Source organism: Indicator indicator, chromosome 4 (genome assembly GCF_027791375.1).
Source record: "Indicator indicator isolate 239-I01 chromosome 4, UM_Iind_1.1, whole genome shotgun sequence".
NCBI classification, from domain to species: Eukaryota; Metazoa; Chordata; class Aves; order Piciformes; family Indicatoridae; genus Indicator; species Indicator indicator.
Window position 1 is genome coordinate 26882270 of NC_072013.1, and position 24593 is coordinate 26906862.

Below are 24593 nucleotides of genomic sequence, written 5' to 3' on the forward strand. Positions count from 1 at the left end.
ATACCATTCTTTTCCCACCTACACTCTCTCTGTCTCTGGCTAAAATGCTTTAAGAATCATTGCAGCACAGGTATTGTTGTCCTCTGCTTTCCTACACTACCTTAGGCAATACAATGGCTGAACAACATGGGCAAAATGCTAATGGCAAAATGGTACCAAAGCAAAGGGTAACTTTTGTTTACTAGAGAAACTTGACTAAGACTTAGCTCAATTACTCTGTTGGGAGTTCAGACAACTAAACAAATAATTTATCTTGGATTTGCACTCATTTAGATGACTTTTTGTAATGAGCTTTGGAGAGACGTGTGATAGAAGCAGAAACTATCATTGCCTAAAATCTGCTTAAAGCTTGCCTTATTTAAGTATTTAAAACTTTGAAAAAGCAAGGTGTTGCCCAATGCTTATCCACAGAAAACTTCTGCTTGCTCTGACAATGCCAAAGTGGCCAAGAACTGTAAAATCAAACAAAAAACAGCTCAGTTCTTACTTCATATTACAGATCTTTGAGGAGACTGGTAACAGGCCACACAGGCAGATTACTTAAAATGCTGGAGACACGTCTCCAAAATAAGCAATCTAACTTCACATATGCCACTAAAAGAGAAAAAAAAAATCTGTCCATGACAATGATTAACTTCTTACTGTTTATATTACAGGAGAGACAACATGACGTTTGGCGACCCATTGTGATAGGCACTAGACATATGTAGTGGGAACAGTTCCTGTTCAATGATCTTACAATTCAGTGAGAGCCCAGACAAAACTTGGTGTAAACAAACAGAAGCAGTTCAGGAAAAATGACAAATGCATTATGGTATAGATAAGCTATGTGCACAAGTTATGAGACAACAGTCACGATCCCCTAGCCTCTACCAGTTGGAATGGGTTTAAAGCAATCCTGCAAGAAGTAAATGCTCCATGTTTGCAAAAAAAAGAAAAAAATCTAACCTGAGGAGTTGAAGCAATTATAACAGAAAAAAAATTCTGTCCTCATTGCTCCATTTACTCTGTTTCCATGCTCCTAAGACACAAAAGCAGTTAATGTCCTTAATGCAAAGGGATTATGACTGTTCTTCATGCAATAAAATAATAACACTATAAGTAAAGAAAAACAGATAAGAGAATTAATTGGCAAATAACGGTCTTAAACCAGAGTTAGCAAAGCCAAACAAGTTTGCAGTCCCTGTTTAATGATTTACATGTAACAAAGCAGTAAAACTCCCTAGAGGAATAATGAGATTTTGCTTTTTTTCTGTTCTCAAAAAAAACAAAACAAAAAAAACAAGGGCAGCAAACACAACCCCCCTCCCCCCCCCTTCAACTTACGTGGGAATGTTTGTATTTTTTTAAAACAATGCCTGTATCTGGAAATTCACTATGCATTCTCTTGTTAGGGTCTCTACTTGTTGCCCAGAATGGCATGGCAAGAGAAGATCAACTTGTCACTTTGTTATATGGGTTTTCATCAGGTTAATCCAGATAAGCATCATGCCTGGAGAATCAAGTAACTGACTCATGAAAACAGAGAAAAATCTTCTCCAACGTAACTAGCTCCTGAAGCCTCCTGCAATCTTTATATTTCCTTAAGTGGTCTTAGCTTAATGCTTTTCAGTCATATTCACCTTTTAATAACCAAAAAAAGCTACTAAGAAGTAAACTTGCAATAAAAGCAACCCAGTAATTCAGGACTTTTCAGCTTATAAAACATATGCTCTTACAATGGGAAAACATGCCCTGAAGATTGACATTAGCTGTTACTTCTCCTTGACTCACAGTTGTTGGGCTAAACAGAGTGGACTGAGCAAGACAAGAGATACTGGATACCAATAGCAAAGTCCTCATCCCTCTGTATATGAATCTTTCCCTTCCCTTCTCTATCTGCTACAGAAGAAGCATTCCTATCAGTGGAGGTTTCCTTGTAACATTTCTCTTTTTTTCATCTTAATGGAATCTGATGTCACAGGTGCAGCAGTTTTCAGTGGAAATTTATAATCTAATATAAACCATTTCTTGCCAGCTGAATTATTATCGCTATAACTCTTTGTTATATAATCAATACATGATGTTTGATGTGTCCACAAAGATATGCCCACAGAAGCTGTACTTTGAGGACAAAATTGGGATTGAATGTGATATCCTTTTCAGTTTCCTGTCATAAAATTAGTGATCAAATTAACTTGCACTGCCTGAATATTTTTCATAGTATTTTCAGCACTATGCCACGTACAAAAGTATGTAAATAAATAAACTATAAGCTTTGACTCCCACAAATCCATAGTTTGGGAGCTTTTTAAAGAAACAAAGCATTAGTAGTCTACATGATACTGTGAAACCTGTACAAAGGAAAAAAAAAAGCTGAGAAAGACAGCTAAAGCAAGTTTGGATTTGTGAAGTTTCCAAATAAAAATAAAATAAAATACCTGTTACATATGCTTTAAAAAATTCAATTAGCTTGATAAATTAGTGAGGTGGATTTCTGTTTACAGAAGCTTGAGAGCTGCCAAGCTCTATCCACAAAAAACCCAAAAAAAAAAAAAAAAAAAAAAAAAAAAAAAAAAAAAAAAAAAAAAACCCCCAAAAAAAAAAAAAAAAAAAAAAAAAAAACCAACAAAAACAAACAACAAAAAACAGTGCAAAAGAACAGTCAAAATTTCAAGGACAACTCACGTTCAACTTTTTCATCTAAAAGAAAACCCCTGTCCTGAACAGCCATATTATGCATATGAAATGTATTTAAAATAATGACCTATCACAATTTTGTCTATTTTAAAGGTTTGATTTGTGGTAATCAGGGAGAAATCTGTCTTCTTTTTATGTAATTACAGACTTCAGAGAAAGTATTACATATATTTCAAAACGAAAGGAGCACTTTCAGCTGGCATAAACCCATACAACTCAATTAAAAAAAAATCAATAAAATAATTCTAATTTCCATTAGTTGAGTGGCTGGCCCTTTTTTTTTTCTTTTGAATGTATACAACAGTATTAGGGCACAGTCTTATGCTTGGATATCATATTACATAACTACTAATTTAAATGCAAATTGTTGGTGTCATAAACTCATGCAGCCCTAGGGTGTAGATCCCTAAGAGTGTATGAAAAAAATCAATCAAACTCTAGGCTGCCCCTTTTGCTACCCCAGCTGCACATCTCTGCTCTACCCCTAACCCATAATTGCCATTTGTATAACTACACAGCAATCTGGGTCTGGGAACTGATCTGATTAAGAATAAAGTGCTCTACAATAAAACCCAATGAAAAAATTGGGGTTTGGTAGTCAACATGAATGTTATGTCATTACACACATACCAAGTTTTTACCAATGGCAATTGAACAGAACAGCCTTGGCCTATTCAAAATTACTTCAAGAAGAGAGAGTTGTGTCTAATACAGAGTGTTCTAGGGAAAGACACATGCACACTATAAAGCCTAAATTACCATTTCAGTCCACACCCACCAATCCACTCCATCAGACTGCACACGCTGAACTAAATGAAGCTTCATCTTCAAAAGCAATTTGCAGAATTACTTGCTGATGTTGAAGAACTACTTCAAAAGAGTTTAAGTGTTATGGAATTTTACTGTTTTTTAAACAAGCTACTGTTTAAGCTCAAGAGGAAGGGGAGGGAGTGTTTGTTTTTTAAACAAAGCTTGTAAGATTTCATTGCTGAACTATCCAGAATGTTTATTTTTAAAGCATAATGGTTACAAATAATGGCATTCTGCAGTTTTTAACTCACCCATACTCAAATGTTTCAGTTCAAAATGACTGGCTTAGTGCCTCTGTGGAATCTGTATCCAAAAATACAGTCTGATTATTTCCAACATTAAAAATTAGCATTCTATCTGAAGCACAAATATTACCGCTGATAATTGGTTTTAATTGACAATATTAAAAAATTCCAAGTAAGAATAAGCTAGCAAAGTTTACAGGGACAAATCATCCTCTACACCAAAGAACAACGTGCCAGCTCCAGTTGACACAGTAGTTCTGGCAGGGCAGGGCAGGGCAGGGCAAAGTTGATGCGACCTCCACTATGCTCATTCTATGTACAAGGATATTGAACAAGAGACAGAGGTGCTCAGCTATAAGTGACAGCAAAGTCTTTGAAGCATGGACTTGACTTCTGATCTGAAATTAGCTGGAAGACAAAAAGGTACTTCTTGAAAAAATCATAATGGATGCCAGTGGAGACCACACCAGGGATACCTCAAGAGACATAAAACCTAAGGTCATAGACTGTAATTTTTACAACCTATATCAATTTTCTCTTCAAAGTGAGGGTTATTCTGGTAGGAGTTTGTAATGAAACTGCAAACAGATGCTTATGGCAATAGAGTTTACTGTTCAAAGGTGCAATTTTTTCACACTTTAGGAGGTAAAATAAACAATGGAGAACGCATTAATTTATTCAACTGTTAGTGCAATACTGGGCCAAGCCACTTTGTTCATTTTATGTACATCAACTGCCAGAACAATTACAACTAAGATACTTGATGTGTAAGTAAACTTTCTCGTATAATCCTCTGGAAGTTTACTTTTCAGGTCACAGTTTGTTTTTGTGTGTGTACTTTTCAACAATAGAGTTGCAGTTTAGCTTGGCATTCAGCTATCAGTAAGATCACTTACCTTTGAAAGAAACTTATAAAAACAATGTGTTTTATAAAACACACATACATCAAGCATATATAAGTACACTAAATTAAGTCAAATCTCCTTTCTAGCCTTGTTTTTCTATTTTTAATACACATCATTATTAAGAACAATTGCATATACATATCAGACATGCTTTACTCCAAGGTGAATATATAGTAGCACATTGAAATCTATACCACAAAGAAGAAAGATACAGTTCTTGCATTAACATGATATGCATTAAGGTCAAATTTATGACCTTTCCTACATCATTTTACTGCCAGGTCAGCATGCAATTCAAGGTTATGAGTTGAGATACAAACAGGGTTTTCCTAGTACTAAATTCACTTCAATTCTTCCTAATAGAACACAGGGTTATTGTACATAAATGACAAAATGTAAAGCAAGTACTCAACTGCTCTACTTGTCTTCTACTTGAATTCCTGTCATGTTATTGAATTTGGCTGCATGTATTTTCCATTTTCACTAAACTGTGCTTTCCCTTTGAAGTCTGTGATGCCCTTTCTTATTTTGCACAGACAAAAGGAACATACACTTTCCATATTTACGAAATTACTAACACTACTTTTGCCATAAAGTTATAGTAAAACATGAAATCTGAAACTTTGACTGGATGTAGTTAAGGAATATATTCCTAATACTTAAATACATTGTAACAGAGATAGTATAACTTACAAACCATGCATTCAACTGATGAGACAGCAAAATACCTTTTTGTACATAAGTATTGTACTTTCAAACAGATGTATTACACATCTCACACACCCATATACATATCCACACTTGCTAAAAACTTGCACAGCAATGTCCATTTTTGTAATCTTTTCCTTATATTTCTCTGTTATTAAAGAAAAATCTCTCACACCAAAATTACTATCAAAGGGACAAAAACCACTGAGATTTCCTGTGCCATACTTTCTGCTTAATCTGACTTAAATCAGCAATTCCATCAAAATAGTATCAACATCCCTGTCACAGCTTTCTGCACAGTGTCCTGTGTGTAAACAGCACAAACATTTCTGTGACCACACACTGAGCCACGCTAAAGATGTCACCTAGTGACTAAACCACCTCAGCACAGAACAGCTTCTGCAGGTCAGTCATGTTGCCAATGCAAAAAAAAAAAGTATGTGCAACACTAATGAAAGGACAACTGTACCTGTAATTTCGTGTAATATTTTTTGTTGTTTTTCATACAAATTACAGGTCCAGTAAACATTAATGGAAATGGAAACAAAATTTCCTGAACAACCTAAGAGGGTGTGAAACAGTTCCAGGAGACACATTTGCTGGCTCCAGCTGAAAGAGTCTTAACCAGAGAGATGCTGAGAACTGCTAGATGTTTTGTGTTTAATTTATTTTTCTAGAGTTTTTCTAATTTATATGAACTGTTGCATACTTATTGAGTTAGAAAGAAATAAACAAACATGGCCTTTGTAGTTCATTAATAAATTAATCTGTGGAACAAGAGACATAGGTTCATATGCTTCAACTGATAATCACTCACAAACAACTCCAAAGGACAAGATTTAAGAAAGCACTTTGTAGCATTCAATAACCTTGACTTTTAGGGCATCCACTGGAAGGATGGAAGATCTGAATGTAGCCTTTACTCTGAACCACTTCATTTCAGGCCAAGACCAGAACTCTCAAATAGTGTCCAAACACTTTTATTAGAATAATGTTATGTTCTGTGATGGGATTTGAACTGCAGTATTTGTCTGTTCTGCTACCTGATGGAGCCTTAGTGAAATCCAGCGAGACTGATCCCTGAAAATTCCTTTGGAAAATGGCACTTACATTTCTAAGTTACTTACAAAGACATTTCCCAAACTGCTAAATTTTGTTGAGACACAGCTAATTATAAAACAAATAAACTTCTTCTTTGTTTGGTTGGTTTTTTGTTTGTTTGCTTGTTTTTTTTAAAGGACTAAAGGAAATCAGTTTGACTCTTTTCTGGTCCATGCGCAGGTACTTCTTCTGACCACAGAGTTACCAAGATAAAAGGCCTGACTCTGAGATTTCAGATGTTTAATGACAGGCAGGAGAAATAATTCTGCACTCATACCATACTGAGATCAATTATGTCTGCAGTAGCTGTTTCACAATAGACATTCAATATAAAGTACCCATTGTGAGTCAGAGACCCCACAGTACATGAGAAATCTCATTTGATATTCTTGAACTGCTTCCTGTACTCATCCTATGTGCTCATTAGTCAAAGTATCCTTTCAACTCCTTAGGAAGATGACTGTCCAAATAATACACTGTGGACAAACACTGCTTTGGTCCAAGTCACATTCCCACAACTCCTGATTCCCCAATATAGCACCCCAAAGAATCTGGGGCTACTGAAGACAACCTTATGTAAAATCTCACCTCACTGGCTTTGCCAGGATTTAGGGCAAAGGGATTCTGCAGGCAATCACGGAGAGAACCAACCTAACATATAGTAAGTAAAGGGGAAAATTAATCTTAAAATCATCGGTCCCAAGGCAACCACTATGCCTACAAGCATATTTTTTTCTTTGCTAGCCTAGGTCATGACCTTCATCCAAAGAGGAAGGAAAGAAACTGTCCTTTCATCATTAATTTCACTATGCTATTCAGGAAAACAACACTGACAACACTATAAAACCACAGTTTAAGTTGCCACTGGTATTTCAGCCAAATACTAATCACCACCATCAATTGTCTAATACTTCTCATTACCTCTTTAGTCATTCTAACAAATTCCATTGCAACTTATAGAGTCTGATAAAAATCTTCTGTGCTTGACAAAGCGCCAGCAGAAAAAAAAAGACAACCAACAACCAAACAAAAAACCCAAACCCAACAACAACAATAAGAAAAAAAATGCCCACAACTATCCATTTGCTATCACAGTAGTGGACCAATTGATTTTTAGATAGATAATATAGCTGCCTTCAAAACTATGCAGTTGATAAACATTGTTCTAACTTCAGAAACAAAAACTACCAACTATGTCACCTGAACTAGAACACTGGTAAGAAAAAGCCTGTGTATAGACTGTTGTGTCATTAAAATTGGATTAAGAGAAAAAAAAATAACACAGAAAACAATCCATCACAAAGTTACTTGGGTTTGCAAATGCACCTGTAAAGCAATAGTACGGTTCACATGATTTTTAAAAATAATAAACAAATCCATTCATTTATTTATAGATTATGAAGGACAAAATATTTTTGATGCAGAAATCAAACCAACATAGGCACAATGATTCTATGAATACTAGTAATGAACTGTGTGTCACACACCAGCCTGGTACACACCAACAACCAACCAGCGTTAACAAACTGACCGAGATTAACAAGCAGCACTTGGGAGATCCCAAGTTTCAACAAAGTTGGGAACAAAGCCAGGTGCAGCACCACCTGGTGCTGCTTTCTCCATGGTGAAGAAAGAGCAGGGACAGACGGCTCTTACACACCCAGTCTCACAGGAACTCAAGGTTACCTCTTTATGCAAGCGTTTTCATAGACATGGTCCTGGGATTTTTAGCATGTCTCTTTAGCAGTACTGAATGCTGTAAGCATGTTAAAACTATTTATTGTCATTTCTGTTGGCTTCTTTAACAGAATACTATGACTCCTTTAGCTCTAAGACTTTATTCGGAGCATGCGATAGCACGAACCCAGCATATACAGAAGAGCCTAAAATCAGATCAGCAGGGCAGATCGGAGAATGAAGAATTAACTTCCACAAGAACTACAGTCAATTACACACCTTTCCTTGCAAGAGCAAGACATATTTTTCTGACCAAAAAAGTATACAAAACATAGAACTGCAGAAAGCAGTTTCTTTTCTCTTTCATCCTCTTCCCCAAGGCACAACTGTTAGGTGTGGTTTGTCGTCCCACTTAGTGCAGTACTAGAAGGCATGCCACTGCTCTATCACAAGGGCTGCAGAAGAATGTATAGACAGAGAGGAGGGAAGACACAATGCCAAGTGGCATATATCTGTTTTTTTTGAGAAATACTTCAAAAGCAAATATTCCAACAGTTTTTCCATTTAGTAAGATAGTTTCTCTGACTAGCTTTTTTTCAGCCCCTGGGTATGATTAAATCTTCTCTCCCATCCTCCCCAACATAATTCTTACACTTAAATCTTGACATTTATATTATTACTTTTACAAATTAATCTTTCTCTATGGAGTGTACCATAATGCTCTAAGGAGGCTTGTATATTCCCATGAGTCTTGTGAGAATCTTGCCAAGAGGTTTTAACTCCTAGAGAGATCAAAGAGAAAGTAACAAGATAAAAAGAAATAGGGTTCTCCAGACTGACAGGTCAACCATCTCTCCTCAAGAAGAAAAAAGGATGGTTTACAGAAACAACCAGGGAGACAATCAGCATTCAGATTTGATGGAACTATCTGGTAAAGTAATGTAGTAGTCATTTCTGTATCTAACGATTACTAACTCCTTGAATAGGAGGCCAATGAACTTATTCTTTAATTTATCTGAGTAACACAAGTCAGAAGTGCTACAGATCAAATTTTAGGACTGCAGCACTGTGAAATGTCACGCTAAAAAGCAACACAAGCCTTGCAAAGCAAGCCACAAACTGCCTATGTACAGTATTTTAATGTGCCAGAAATGTTACAATACTGGAAGCAGAGTGCAAACTGCAGGCATACATATGAAATTCTGAGACAGATTTGCCGAAAGACTCGATAGTCAAATCTTCTTCTAATCCTGCTGCTTCAGAGTGACCAAAAAATAACAAAGGTATGTCTTAAAACCAAAACAAAACCGAATGAAGCCAATGGGGATATTTTTTTTTCAGAATTTCAAGATAAAAATATACACAAGAGCTACCCAGGTTTGCAACCTAAACAAACTGTTCAATTATTTATGAAGTTACAATATACAAATGTATCCATTTCTCCCATTTTTTCCCCCATCTTGACTTCCAGCTCAGTTTGTCACAATATGTTGGTTTTGGTCACAGAGCACCGAATAGCTGTGATAACAAATAATCTGTTTTTAAGTAGAAACAAACAAACTAACACCCAAACAAACAAAAACCAACCAACCAACCAAAAAAACCCACCCACCCCAACTACAACAAAACCCCCACAAAAAGTTAGCTAAACTGCTTTAGGCTTCGCCTAAACTAGAATTAAGCAGAAAAACGCTTATGAGAGGAGCAAAAATATCACTGTGTTCAGCATGGCTGGAATTTCAACTTTCTAAAAATTCATGGTAAGGATCTCAGTATCTGGTCTTTTATAGACCCATTTGTAGTCTGGAATTCTTAAATGCAGCCAAACAAAATGCTACATCCATTCCAAGCTCACAAATAACTATTACATTTAACTAAAACACCAGCTAAAATGACATATATCATTGATATTTATCCTTAAAATAAGAACACCAAGTTATCAAATCCTGTGTAACTGACTGCAGAGTCAATATTCCTACTACTTCTCATTTAAATGATCTTGGACATCATTAAAATCTTACAGAATCACTCAAGTGATGTTTTGCTGTTTGATGAAAATCCAGTAATAACAGTCATCACCTATTAAAACAGGTTTTTCAGAAATACAATTTTCTTCATTAAGAGTCAGATCTACAATCAGAATCATGGAGTTTTTTACTCCAGAAAGCACTCACAAACTAAGATTGCAATTACAACATTTAATATCTCTGAAATCTTAAAGTGGATAATAAATAATGCACAGTGTGCTTTATCATCTTGCTGAGGAATTCTTCTAGGCTTTTAAAACAACTGTTTGTACTTGCTTGCTAAATATGCACCTTGACCATATGTAGCATGACACATCAGAACAGGTATAAAAGAATGAAGCTCAAAATCTCAGTTGAAAAGTTTTCTATGCACACTTTTGGTTTTTTTAAATAGATCTACCACAACTTTAAAAAACCCACACTATTTACTGCATGAGAGAATTGTGAAAGGAAAAGAAGGTATGGAAAGGAGAGGAAAGTGAGAAGATCAGGTTCCAGAAGAAACACTCACACAATAACTACATAATATGCAAATGCACTTCGCACACGCTGAACCACAGAACACGTATTATACGCTGCAACACGAGTAACTATCAAAAATACATTACATTCTGAAGCACTAGGCAGTTAAAAATACAAGAAAGCAAAATCCCCAAATACAAGGGAAAGAAAACAACAACAACAAAAAGACAGCAAACACCATCTACATTTTTATGGTTGTGCAATTTTCCCTCTGTACATTAGGAAAAAAACCCCTCACAAACGTGCACACACAGAGAGGGTCACAAAAGCTATGAAAGAGATTCTTAACACAGGGCTCCTGAGCAGATGACAAGCCATTAAACTTTCACCTTCAGGAGTTACGATGATCTGATGTCTCTTTTATGATATCTCCCAATTTTTTAATTAAAATCTACAGTGTGTTTAACAAGCAATTCTTCCATTAAACTTTGATGTGTTTTACTTATAAAGCAATGAAAGTTTTCACTTCAGTCTCCTTAAAGTTCCAGAGAAACCATTTTCCACTCACTTGCTTTGAAAGCCATTAAAACAACTCGATGAAGAACAGCAGCAGGGGGCTAATAGAAGCCAAGGCTTAGTAACAATCTTTAGATTTTTCTCCTAAGACTTTCTCACAAACGCTCCTCACAAAGATCCTCAGGGCTTTTCATCCTCTCCTTTCTCCACACCCCCAAAAAATCAGTTCAAAGTGACAGATGAAGCTAGCTCAAGGTTTTGTTATTTCCTGAATTTCACTTTTACCTTTCAATTTTGATAGACTGAAATCCAATTCCCATATTGGTGGTGATCTCCTGGTATCTTCCCATTGCAAAAAAATACACTCAAGATTCAAGAAGTAACTTGGGAACATCTTCTAACCTGTTATCTATGCTGAGGAGAGTTCTGATACAGAGAAACGTGCCTGTTACTTACAAGTCATATGCAACTGACATTTGAATAATTTAAATAGTGTTTGATTAGTGACTTATATACAGTCCTATGTTTTAATGCAATGTTTCTGAAACCTTCATAATGACAGTTACCCTGTAACAGTTTAACTCTTGGGATATAAACTAAGGAACTATGCAGGTCAACTGCAAATAACGTTCAGCCACTAAAAATGGGAACTGCCTGTAATAAATGTCAAAGTTCTTCAGCTGTAGTTTTATGCAAATGCAGAAATCAGTTTTATGGAAAACAGAACTATTAGTACAGTTTTTATACTTATCAGAATCAGTACAGCATACTTTTTACCTATGTTTTTGCTGTGCTTACCACCATTTTATTTCTTTTTTACTATGACCACATGATGTACATGATGTTCATGTGGCTAAAACAGCACGTGTAGCATTGCTGCCACATGAACAGCTACTTCAAAGAAGCAGGGCTATGGGACATACCTATTCTGCCCAGATTCTAGTTACAATCCCTTATTCTTTTAAAATCTAGAGCTACAGTTACACTACACAAGGCTAGAAACAAACAGGGACTAAAGGAGGTCAGATACGTCTCCTCATCTTGAGGACAGGGGCAGCACATACAAGACAGTAGAGGTCAGGAAAGACAGATGGTGGGCATTCCCATTACAGCTAAGTCACCTCTTGTCCTCATGCCACTGAGCTTTTTGTTTTCCAGTTGGTGATTCTTGTAGTTTGTGTTTCTACCTTATTTTAGCAAGCTTGTATTTGTAAAAAAACCTGGGAGAATATATTGTGGAAAAAACTTAGTGACGTCTAAGAATAAATCATGAATATTTCTTCTGAGCAATGCCAAGGATCACACTTTCTGCACCTCCCCCTTCTGCTAAAGTAATACACTACTAAAACGGTACTGTGAGATCTGTTTAATGTAATTTTATTTTAAAATTAGGGAAAAAAAACCTCACAGAAAAAATTCTAAGTCACTGAACTTACATATAGTCCTACCAGTAAACAGACAAAAAGTTTCTGTTGGCTTTCTGAAATAATTCTCTCATAAATATTGGAAAAGGATCCATCACGAATACAAACTAAAGAAGTTTCTGAAGTACAGAAACAATATCCTAAAGAAGAGATCAGTTACGTATTATTTTCTACAAGCATACAACCACTTTACAGAACTGAAAAAACGTAAGGCTGGAAAGACCTCACAAGATCAGTCAGAACAACTCTGGCAGGATCAAACATATGTTATGAGTGCTACATAATACATGCCAGAAACAGATCATGCATCTGAGCACTATCCAGTCACAGCTTCCATTCAGGCTGTTTCATCCTTCAAAGTATTCTACTACTCATGCAATTTTTGGTTTAACAAATACTTGCTATACTGTGTATGTAACAGCATTGTAAGGTTGTTACTCTAGAAGTACATGACCCAGAGATTGTCATGAATACTACTGTGGAATAACCATGTAATTAGAATTACCATTAGCATTACTTATTTCTGCATTAGTTTTCAAGTACTAATGGTTACTTCTCCAGGAGGGTAGATTTTTCTTTTCCATACTTTCTCTTTTCAGAGAGAGAACATCTCTCACCTTTAGGAGTTTAGCCTCATTTCCCTATAATGTATTCATCACTGCTCAGCACATCTGTCCCAGCAAATCCCATTTCCTGTTCTATTCATGAGGCTCAGCAACCTGGAGCTTTAGTGATTGCCGCCACACTTTTCCCATGGCCTTCTCACCTCTCCCCCCCCACGCACCCCGCTCCCATTGTTTATCATCTGTTCTCCCCTGCTGCAAACTGCTGTCAGATGTTCACTTATCCCTAATCTTACTCACTGCCTTTGATATTCTTTCTAATCCAACAACCTGTCAACTGGGGCATCAGCCCATGTCCAGACCAGCTGCTCTGTCACAGGCCTTAAGATTCCCTCTTAGCTCCAAGAGGTATTTAAAGGATTTTGACACAGCAACCACAACGTGAAACAAATAATTAATGTCGTTTTGATCAGTGATCGGGGCTTTAGTGTGACATGAGCTGACCACTAAGAAAAACTGAGCTTTACTTTGTTTAAACTTTGCTGTTACTGTATTAACAAGATTTCAATCAATGTTTGAAGGACAGTACCAAAAAGCTACATTCTTTAACTTGTTTTAGTTTAAAATTATGAAGAATAATTAATCTGAATGAATCAGAGGGACAGTTAACTTTATATGCCTGCTGTGTAAAACACTCTTATTTATGCAACATCAACTTGAACAGAGTTTTCAAAGCACGGGAGGTGACATTTTATGCGTTACAGCTGAAATTACAAATGTATTTTAAATATGGCAGTAGTTGAGGCAAAAATGTTATCTAAAATACACTTGCATTTTCAGGAATATAATAAAGTATTGTTTAATCTCATATAGACAATCAAAACCAGACATTTTAAAGTATACTCCCAGTTACAGAAAATGTCTAATTTCCACTTAAAATGTTAAGAGTGTTCATCTGCTTCAAAACATATCAAAACCACATAATGTTGTAGCTGAAACTGTGATTCAGACGACAATTTTTTTCATACTTGGGAAACAAAATTTCTGTTATTTTAAGTAGACACATGTATTTTGATCCAAACTGAAAAACAAAGCAGTTAGTTGTTGAAGCACTATTTTATTTCTCAGATCTAACACCAATTGCAACAAAAGTGACAAACATGACAAAAAAACTACTTTAAGCCCCATAGTAGATGTATTTTACACCCCAAACCCCCTGTAATAAAATCTCAGTAATGGATTTTATAACATGGTTCATTCACTCATAACTAAACCATCACTTTTCTTCTCGGGGCTTGTCTATACCAGGACATGAAGAAAATTAATCTTAAATAAATACCTTGATGAACTTGAATTCTGCTACTTAAACTCCATTAAACCTCTGTGTGGACACAATCATTCGGTTTAATTTACTGCTCCCTTAGGGTATGCACTGAAAGCTAACATGGATTAAGGTAGGGTATGAATTCAAAGTGCAATCGTACTTTGAAAATGGTTTAACATAAACAGAACCAGACTCTTTGTTGTAGAATGAGACTTGGAGCTAATCAGGAAAGTCCTGTGTAGACAAGCCCTTGCAGATGAGTCTACTGGAGTGGTACTGTCAAAACCAATGGTTTTCAACCTCTTCATTTTCAGACCTGGAAACATCTTCTAGTGAAGCTGCAGGCCCTGGTAGCACATTAAAATCTGGTAATTATTCTGCTTTTCTTAATTGACTCACATGGATGGCCTACAAGTATTCCAATGATCCTCAGTGCACTGTGTATCAGAACTTGGAAAATACTGCTTTAAGCTAACTTAACTAGCTCCTAATAATACTCAGTCTTAACTTGACAGCTAGTGCACAGTAACCCAAGTAGTCTAGCTACTGATGATACTAAACAAGAGTTGAATGTTCATTTATGCCTTGCACAGACATTCCAACCCTTTGCAAGGATGCTGCAAAAGATGCTTGACAGAGCCCATTCATTCCAGTAAGTGACAAGCCCTATGAGAAGAGGCTGAGGGAGCTGCGGTTGTTTAGCCTGGAGAAGGGGAGGCTCAGGGGAGACCTTACTGCCGTCTACAACTGCCTTAAGGGAGGCTGTAGCCAGGTGAGGGTTGGTCTCTTCTCCCAGGCAACCAGTGACAGAACGAGAGGACACAGTCTCAAGCTGTGCCAGGGGAGGTTTGCGCTGGATGTTAGGAAGAAATTCTTCACACAAAGTGATTTGCCATTGGAATAAGCTGCCCAGGGAGGTGGTGGAGTCACCATCCCTGGAAGTGTTTAAAATAAAACTGGATGAGGCACTTAGTGCCATCGTTTAGTTGATTAGGTAATAGGTTGGACTAGATGATCTTGAAGGTCTTTTCCAACCTGGTTAATTCTGTGATTCTGTGACAATATGATTGAACTAAAATTACAAACTTTTGACAATGCCAACTTCTTTCCATGTATTTATTTCAAGGAATGCTACATTCACTGGTCAAAGCATGCTGGATATAGAAATTAAGACTAATACAAAGTAATATTCACTGAAACAAACCCAAGTACTAGTGTTCTTTATAACTACTACTCTTAATAACTGATCTTTTCATTTCCCCCTTTAATAATTCGTGTCTCATACAAAATTATCTTATACAAATTTCCAGAGTTGAATTCAAGGTGTATGGCAGAGGCAGAAGCAGGTATGTCTAAGTTTCTTACTTTCTTTTCTTAAACCTGAGTTCTAATTGCAAAGATAATTTTTTTTTTCTCTCAAAGAAAATTATGTTCTCTTGGTACTTAACTCATTAGGAATGCTGTCATTGCAAAACTTCAGGTTTCTTCTTTTTCACCCATAAAAAAGAATTATACTACACTAAACCACAATTCCTGGTTAACACAGCAGCAGTCAGATCAGTCAGATCAAAAATCTGTCTCGTCCAGGATCCTACCTCTGATAGAAGCCTAAGGAATATAGTGTTCAAGTACTCCCAAGCCTTCTGTAATGTGCAGCTTAGGGACTTCCTGAGCTAGAAGCAGTATTTTTGCAGTTAAGAATGCAAATACTCTATACTGACATAATATACTTCACACACTGAAGAAAATGAGACAAATTTTGCAGTAAAGATGGCATCTCCTTTTATGGCACTACTGCTTTGAAAAAATGAACTGCAAATACACGTATTATTTGGTAGCATATTTCCTACTACTGGAGCCTTTTGAAGATTCAACAGAAGAATTACTTGTTTGAACAGGCAACTTAAAAATCTGTTTACTCCCTCAACAGCACCATTTTTAACTGTCAAAACAGAAAAGAATGTTTTATGTTTATAAAAAAGCAGACGGAAGTTCCAGAGAGTATTTCAGGCAGCTGGGCACATTCATGTTGCTATTACCACATTAAAAAAATTCTGAATGTAAAACCAGCTTGTTAATATTACTGTAACATTGCACTACTTTGCTTTTTTTTTTCATCTTCAGATATTTTATGACATTAATGACACTGGCCTCACTTCATTTTGCATGTATACACATTTTAATCTTCATGACACTTCCAGTTAAATTGTAAGGCACAGAAACAGAGTAGTTACGGACACAAAGAAAGAAATGCCAGATCTAAGATTAGGAATTCTTTTCTCCTGAAGTGTATTTTCTACCCATTACAAAGTTTGTGATGTGTTAAAATCTACAAGTCTTGAAAATTACTTAAGAGTTACTGTAAAACTCAAAGATTGAATTCCCTTAACAGTGAATGAAAACATCATGCATTAAAATGAAACTGAAGGTAACATTTTTCATGTTTAACTTCCAAAAGAGTGATTTTAAACATTCGATCAATAGAGGAAATGTGATGTGCAGGCACTGGACTACTCTGAAGCATGAAAGGAATGTGAAGCTCACAAAACAGCAAATAGTTCCAATTTGCCACTACTGACTGTATGGTTCAGTCAATATGCAGAGTTTTTGACGTTTATCCCACATCACTGAAGCAGATGCCCATCTACCATCTCACAAATTCAAAATACAAACTCATTTATATTCAGATTGGGAAAATTACTGACAGTTGATACTAGACTAGTAGCAGACTTCTAAAATTTCCGGGACAGAATGCACATCTATGTTTATACAATGCGAGGAAACAGTGGCAAGAGCTCCCTTGCCAGAATCTTTAAAAACAAAGCTACAGGAGTCTGGGCTAGATCCACCAAGGCTTTGATCCATGAGCTTTGGGCAGATGTTTCTGTTACAGCTCAAGGTATTATTGCCCCAGTCAGATGCTTCCCCCCAGCTGATACTTTGCCTCCCCTTGAAGGATACTTTCCCCAGCACAGAGGTCACCAAAACAATATTCAAGGGCAACTCACACAGTTCTATGCAAACCTCAGTGATTTAGCTTAAAGAGCTCATGGAGGTGGGTTTAAACTGCAATAGCAGAGTAAAAGCAGAGGCAAAACTACTTTCCTTTCTGCTGATTCTCAGAGGATAGTAACTGGTAGCAAACAATTGCATGCCGTAACTTCTTAAATTACAACCGATTACAAGATTCACCAGAGCTGACTATCAAAGACCTGTGTTAGGGTTCAAATCCAAATGCAGAACTACGGAAATCCTTGCTCAGGTGTTAATTAAGAAGACTGTGTTGAACCCAAATTCACATTTAGATACTTAATGAGGCCCCAAATTCCAACACCTCTGCTCAAGTGTTAGTACTCATGGTCTACTTCGTCAGAATTCCTAAACTTTTTTTTTTCTGTCTAATACATAGGCCAGTGCCTCGCTGACACACACAAAAGAGAGTTGAAGATTTACACACAAATGTGTTTCTCAGCAGTGAGCACACTCTCCTGTGATGTGGGAAGCAATATTAATTGAAGCAAGATCTTGCAGCCTGACTCCACCACATCCCAGGGAAATGCCCTAGCCCTTGGGCGTTGAGTTAATCTCTCATTAGCCATCCCTCTGGTCCCTTGAATAAATTATTTATGAAAAGCAGAAAAAGTTCAATAGGAAAAAGTGAAAACTGATTTACCATGGCGTTCCTGGTAAAGAAGCCAATTCTTCAAGAGGTGATATATGCTTTAAAAAAAAAAAGCCACTTTAGACAACAAATCAATTTGCACTTTGGGGGCAGTACACATTAAAGCTAGCCAGATGCTACCCTGTATTTGAGATAAATTCTTTTCTTTCAGAACCACACAGAACAAAAATACATAAACAGGGTTCTTACTGACAAAATTAAGAGGATATTCATCAAACTATGTGAGGTACTTTGTTCATCTCTTATCCTCAGGCCACCCTACTTAAAATAACATGGCTTAATTAACTAAGGGCCCCATCTTGAGGAAAGGGTTGACAGCTGAAAATCCCAAGAGGAAAGTAAGGTCCATTTTGACAAGCTGGCAGATGCCTATTTTGAAGAATATAGTTTTAAACAGTATCTTCCTTTACACATGGGCTCTAATCAAATCTGCCTACAGTTTGCTGAATTCCATGACTCCTTAACTGCATGTCCATTTCGACCTTTGCACTATACAGAGTAAGTAATTTTTAAAAGTGGCTGGTACAGTGATTTGTCTGCAGAGCCTGGCCAGTCCCTGCAGCTTGGATGCCTCACAGCTGCACGTTGCCTCAACTCATGTGGTTCAAAACGTAGAATTATTTCAGAAGGGCGTATCACCTACTTTCACGCTCTGTAAGAAACATTAAGAATTCATCATTTGCATTAAAATATAAGTAGGCACAGGAAAAGGAAGATGGACTTTCCTCACAGGAAAAGTTCTCATGACCCTTTATTTGAAAAGCATATCCCCCATGGGCATAAATTGTTATGACAAGCCTCACTACAGGTAAATAGAATCATAGAATTGTTAGGGTTGGAAAGGATCTCAAGGATCATCTAGTTCCAACCCCCCTGCCATACGCTGGGACACCTCACACTAGATCAGGCTGCTCAGAGCCACATGCAGCCTTGCCTTAAAAACCTCCAGGGATGGGGACTTCTACCACCTCCCTGGGCAACTTGTTCCAGTGTCTTACCACCCTCATGGTGAAAAACTTCCTCCTAACATACAATCTGAATCTACCCACTTCTAGTTTTGCTCCATTCCCCCTAGTCCTAAAAAGTCCCTCCCCAGCTTTCTTGTAGGCCCCTTAAGGTACTGGAAGGCCATAATAAGGTCTCCTTGGAGCCTTCTCTTCTCCAGACTGAACAGCCCCAACTCTTTCAGTCTGTCTTCATAGGAGAGGTGCTCCAGCCCTCTGATCATCCTAGTGGCCCTTCTCTGGACACATTCCAGCACCTTCACATCCTTCTTCTAATAGGGGCTCCAGAATTGGATGCAGTACTCCAGGTGGGGTCTCACCAGCACAGAGTAGAGGGGGAGAATCACCTGTCTCGATCTGCTGGCTATGCTTCTCTTGATGCAGCCCAGGATCTGGTTGGCTTTCCAGGCTGCAAGCACACACTGGTGGCTCATGTTGAGCATCTCATCCACCAGCACCCCCAAGTCCCTTTTTTCAGGGCTGCTCTCAAGCCAGTCCATGCCCAGCCTATATTGTTGCTCGGGATTGCCCCAACCCAGATGCAGGACATTGCATTTGGTCTTGTTGAACCTCATAAGGTTGTCATGGGCCCACCTCTCCAGCCTGTCTCTCTGAATGGCAGGCCAGCATTTTTGTCATCTTTTGGAAGCGTATTCCTATATGTAACCAAATAGAACATGTTAAATCCAAATGATGACTCCAGCTTTTACTACTCAGGGAAGTGTAGGACTCAACACCAAAGCTAGTAAGACACTGCTGCAGTTTTCCTTAACATGATCACAGCCACCTGACTTTATCCTAAATATATACAACTATGTCCCTTAGTGTTCCCACTCCCTGTCTGAACTCAGAGAAAATACTCAGCTGGTCAAAACACTCGTTCAAGATTTGTGTCTGTAATTTTGAACTCGTTATGTGCCAACAGGTAGGTGACCATCTGAGTCTTCAGCTCTACTCTTGATCAGATGTTACCACAGTGTTCTTCACAAATGTAACTGGTGTGAGATTACAACAGTATTTACTCAGCATTTCTTTTAGATTTCACCCTCAATGGATCTTTTTCTGATCCCTTGCAGCGTTCTGATGATTTGTAAACCTGCTAGAATAATAGTTCACAACTCAGTGGGGTGTGGGTTGAATGGACAAAATCAGACTAGATAAACTGATACAAATCACTTATATCTAAATTTAACTGCTGAAGATTAACTGTTTTAGCTATAATGATGTGATTAGAATTGCTTCCACATAAACAGTGTAATTTTTAGATGAAATGTCTTAGACTCAATGTATTAATCACAGAATCATAGAATCACCCAGCTGGGAAAGATTTTAAGATCATCAAGTCCGACCATAACCTAACACCTCCCTGTACACAACTGTTTGATCATGTCCCTGACCACTTCATCCAAACATCTTTAAAACACCCCCAGGGATGGTGACTCCACCACTCTTACCCAAGCATGTAGCATCTGTACAAGCATGTAGCATCTGGGGGTTTAGTGACTGAAGTGAAGGACACAGCACTTGGCCTTATTGAATGCCACACAGCTGGCCTCAGCCCAACAATCCAGCCTATCCAAATCCCTCTGCAGAGCTTTCCTCACCTACTACCCAGCTTGGTGTAGTCTGCAAACTTAGGGTACACTCGATCAACTCGTCGAGGTCATGGATAAAGATGTTAAAAAGAAATGGCCCAAATACTGAACCCTTGGGAAAACCACTTGTGACTGGCTGCCAACTAGAGTTAACTATGCTCACCACCACTCCTTGGACCTGGCCATCCAGCCAGTTTTTGACCCAGTGACGATGGGTTCATGTACATGTTCATGATGAAATGTCTAGGAATCAATGCTGTAATGTTAAGTGTTCATGAGTGCTTAGAAACAATATTAAAATCACATGCGGTATATGAGAGTTTTTTCAATTTCCTGTTTGCAGAGAAAAGCAGTAGCTGTAAAAAAACAAACTAATAAAATAAAGAACCTGTCATTGTATATGCATCTTTGGACAGAGAAGCTATGTTGAAATACCAATGCCTATTTTAGGAACGTTTCTGTTGGAAAACAGATTTCAAAATCACCATCTTCAAGGCTTAAATCATCCTTCATCGATATTACATAAACACAAAAATATGCCTCAGTCAATCTTCTTCAGACTGCAGTGAATTACAGGGGACGTTACAGCTTCACAAAAAGTACCTGCAAGACTGCCTCAAGCATTCCAGTTACAGCATGATGCCACATATTGCAGAAAGTAAGCATTTACATCAGTCTTGGGTTTTGCAGCGTAACAAATGCCATGGTTTCAATTTTTCTCATTTAGATTATTCTGTTATTCACAAAGACTTTTTTATTACATTGGGGTTAAGTTCAGGAAGCACATGCAGGGAATTGGTGGAAAGGAGAAACTAATTTTAGTTTAAGATATAGCATCAGTTAGGAACTCAGTTGAAAAGTTTTGTTCTTTCCATCTGGTGAATAAAAAAAACATTGGACAAGGGAAATTGCTACTCAGCATAAACCCTTTACAATTAAGGGCTAGATTTTGAAATAATTCTCAGGTTTAGATGAGTTGTGGAATTTTCAAAGATTCTTAAGCAGATTAGACTCCTAACTTGCCTGTATTTTAGACTCAACTGCTTACATATTTAAACAGTTTTTCAGCAGGTCTAAATGCCTCTGAAATAATTAGTCAAATGACTAAAAACATTTAGTATTTCCTCTGATTTGTAAGTCAGTTTTTAAATGAAAAAAATGTGTTTTTAATAAACATAGGGCCTGTCTCTCAGGTTGAGTGTATTCATTGAGCTTCTCCAGTAGGCTGGGCCCAAGCCAGCTTCTGTGTATTTTCAGGCTGATTTTAAGACAGTGCTGTGGCCAAGAAAAACAGTCTCTGCCCTCAACCAGCCCCAAAATGCTCATCCCTAACCACCACATTACCACCTCCTGTCTGCCAGCATAATCACTTGCCTTGAATTAGGTATCTGGTTTAGGTTAAAACTAACTTCTTTTTTTGGTCATATTAGGTTTCACCTGGGCTAGATAACTGACCCAGCTTACTGTGCTGCTGCACAAAATTCTTGTGCAAGGATAAGTAGCAAGATGTGCAGAAAAGGCAAGTCTACTTCTTTCGGGGGCAATACTAGTTGCTGTACAAATCACAGCACTTGACCAAACACATACTTATTTCTTCTTTACAATATTCATCACATTTAAGGCACTTGTTTTCAATTAAATGTAATTTTGTAATAGTGTGTTGTACATTTTAATTAAATCCCATTTTTCATGTAAATAGAGCATGACTCACAAATGAAAATAAGAAGTAAGGCTTGTCACTTATAAACTAAGCCAGCAAAAATCCAGAACATGAAAGAATATTCTTCAGGCTTTCTTCTGATACCTAAAAGGAAAAAATTCATTCATTGTTAAGCTTTCAGCTGTTGATAAATGAGAACGTTTTACTCATCCCAGCCAATGAGAAGAGAGCTATCTTTAACAAAATAATTTATAAAATTTATTTGTAACAGTTTTTTCAAAAGTCAGTTTGCTTTGAGGCATGCTATTTGAATCCTTGCTTTTTGTTTTCCATATTTATCTCACTGATGGACTTAAACACATCTCCTTCAGATGCATTCCCTCTTCTGCTTTTTCAACTGCTGTGTTTAGAAGCAAAGCAAAGGAGTACAAGAAGGTGCAGTCTGCAGAAAGCATTTCTAAGGCTGTCCAAATTCTTCTGCTATTCCACTTCCATCCATCTACCTGGGCACAAGCTCACACTAGACTGGCCAGGACTATATAATCTGCTAAAGCAACTAGCTTTGTGCAAGATCTTGCTCACAGAAAAGGCACATACAGCACTTTAACCTGTGAGAAGTGACTTTCCTTTTGCACCTTGCATTCTTGCTACTGTTAGAGGTGTCAGTTCTCAGGGATTCTGTGAAATGTGACTCAAGTTGATGTAAATATGGTAAGGAATGCGATTTCCTTTCCCACTTCCCACAGGCCAGGGCTGAGGCTGGCCTGACAGAGGAGCAGTGTAACTTACTGATGTAACTAACAACCTGCTCCGTCGAGGGCTGGCCAGTAACAGGTTCGATCTGCACCTACCAACACCAAAGCAAGAGGCTGCCTAAAAACACAGTACGGTAGCGGGCATCTCGAGGTAAGAAGAAGCTGGAGGCACACCCCAAGGCAGTATCCACGACTGTCACCCGTCTTTAGGGAGACCTCCGCTGTCCACCTAGACCCCCGCAGGCCAGGTAAGGAAACGGCGGGAGGGCAATGGGAGTGCAGCCGCCTGAGGACCGGTTCCGGGTGGAAGAGCGCCATGATGCTGAAGCGCACACTTCACCGGCGACACCGCCACTGTCCAAAATGGCGGAGACGGGGGTGACAGGGCACCAAAAGCGGCCGCCGGCCCGCCAGTCCTTCTTCGGGACGACGGCGTAAAGAAGGGGAGGGACGTAACGGCTCTGCCGTGAAGGAAGGAGCTGGGTGGGTGCCAAGAGGCGAGTCGCTGGCGCCACTCACCTGCCGGTAACAGAGCCGGAAAGGCCGCAGGTAGAGGGAGGAGGTGCAGGGTTTGAGCTCCAGCTCTTCGATGGCCTCCATCCCTGCCGTGGGTATCGGCCGCAGGAGGAGGAGGATGAAAGGGAGAGGAGTGCGCAGCCGCTGGCGGCTGGGCCGAAGGGCGGCGGGCAGGGCCCGGCCAAACCGGGCAAGGGGGCGGTGCGGCTCTGGTACGCGCAGAGCCCGGGGCAATGCTCGCGGCGGGGCGGGCGGCTGCTCACTGCAATGCAGGGCCGCGTTACGGAGCCCGGGAACTCTCCCGTGCAGGCAGGCTCTGGAGGCAGGGGTGACAGACACCCTTCTTTCCTCTGTGAAGAGCCGAAATACTGGGTTTCACCCCGAAAAAGGGGCGCGGCAGCAGCACACAAGAGCTTTGTCACCTGAACTGCTCCAAACTACCAGCCATCACTTATTTCCACTTTCCACCCAAATTTCTGGGGTACTCCTTCACTAACCAGGCCTTTCCTCTGAAGACCATAAACCTACAGGCTGAATTTCGACATGTCGTTTTGATCCTGGTTGTACATGAGGTTCTGCAGGTCAGGACCTTAGTGTTAAAATACAACTTCTTATGTCTGCCTGTGTAGCATTTGGACATCAAAATGGGAATTGCATGGGTGCTGTGGAAAGTGCAAGTACAAATACAGATTAATTGTTAACTTGCGGTACATTATTTGGTGCTTCCCTCTTAGGATCAGTTTCACAGAACTGAAGAACTTTAAGATTGTTGAGTCCAACCATTATATATCTACCGTCTGGTACGAAACAACGATGCTAGCACTACGTCTAAGCATCTTTAAACGACTCCAGAGATGGGGATTCTACCACCTCCATGAGGAGCCTATTCAGTATTTGAAAACCCTTTCAGTAATGGCCACGCACTAAGCCCCTGGGAGAA

The 24593-nt window shown here is 38.5% G+C and overlaps 1 protein-coding gene across 1 annotated transcript in view; it reads right to left on the reverse strand.

The window, feature by feature from the left end:
• Positions 1–23737, reverse strand: part of NUDT14 (nudix hydrolase 14) — a 56973-nt gene extending 33236 nt beyond the window's left edge. The window contains exon 1 of the mRNA XM_054400756.1: positions 23657–23737. Within this exon, the coding sequence (XP_054256731.1) occupies positions 23657–23737 (81 nt within the window). The remainder of the gene's footprint in view (positions 1–23656) is intronic.
• Between the last annotated feature and the right edge of the window lie 856 nt (positions 23738–24593).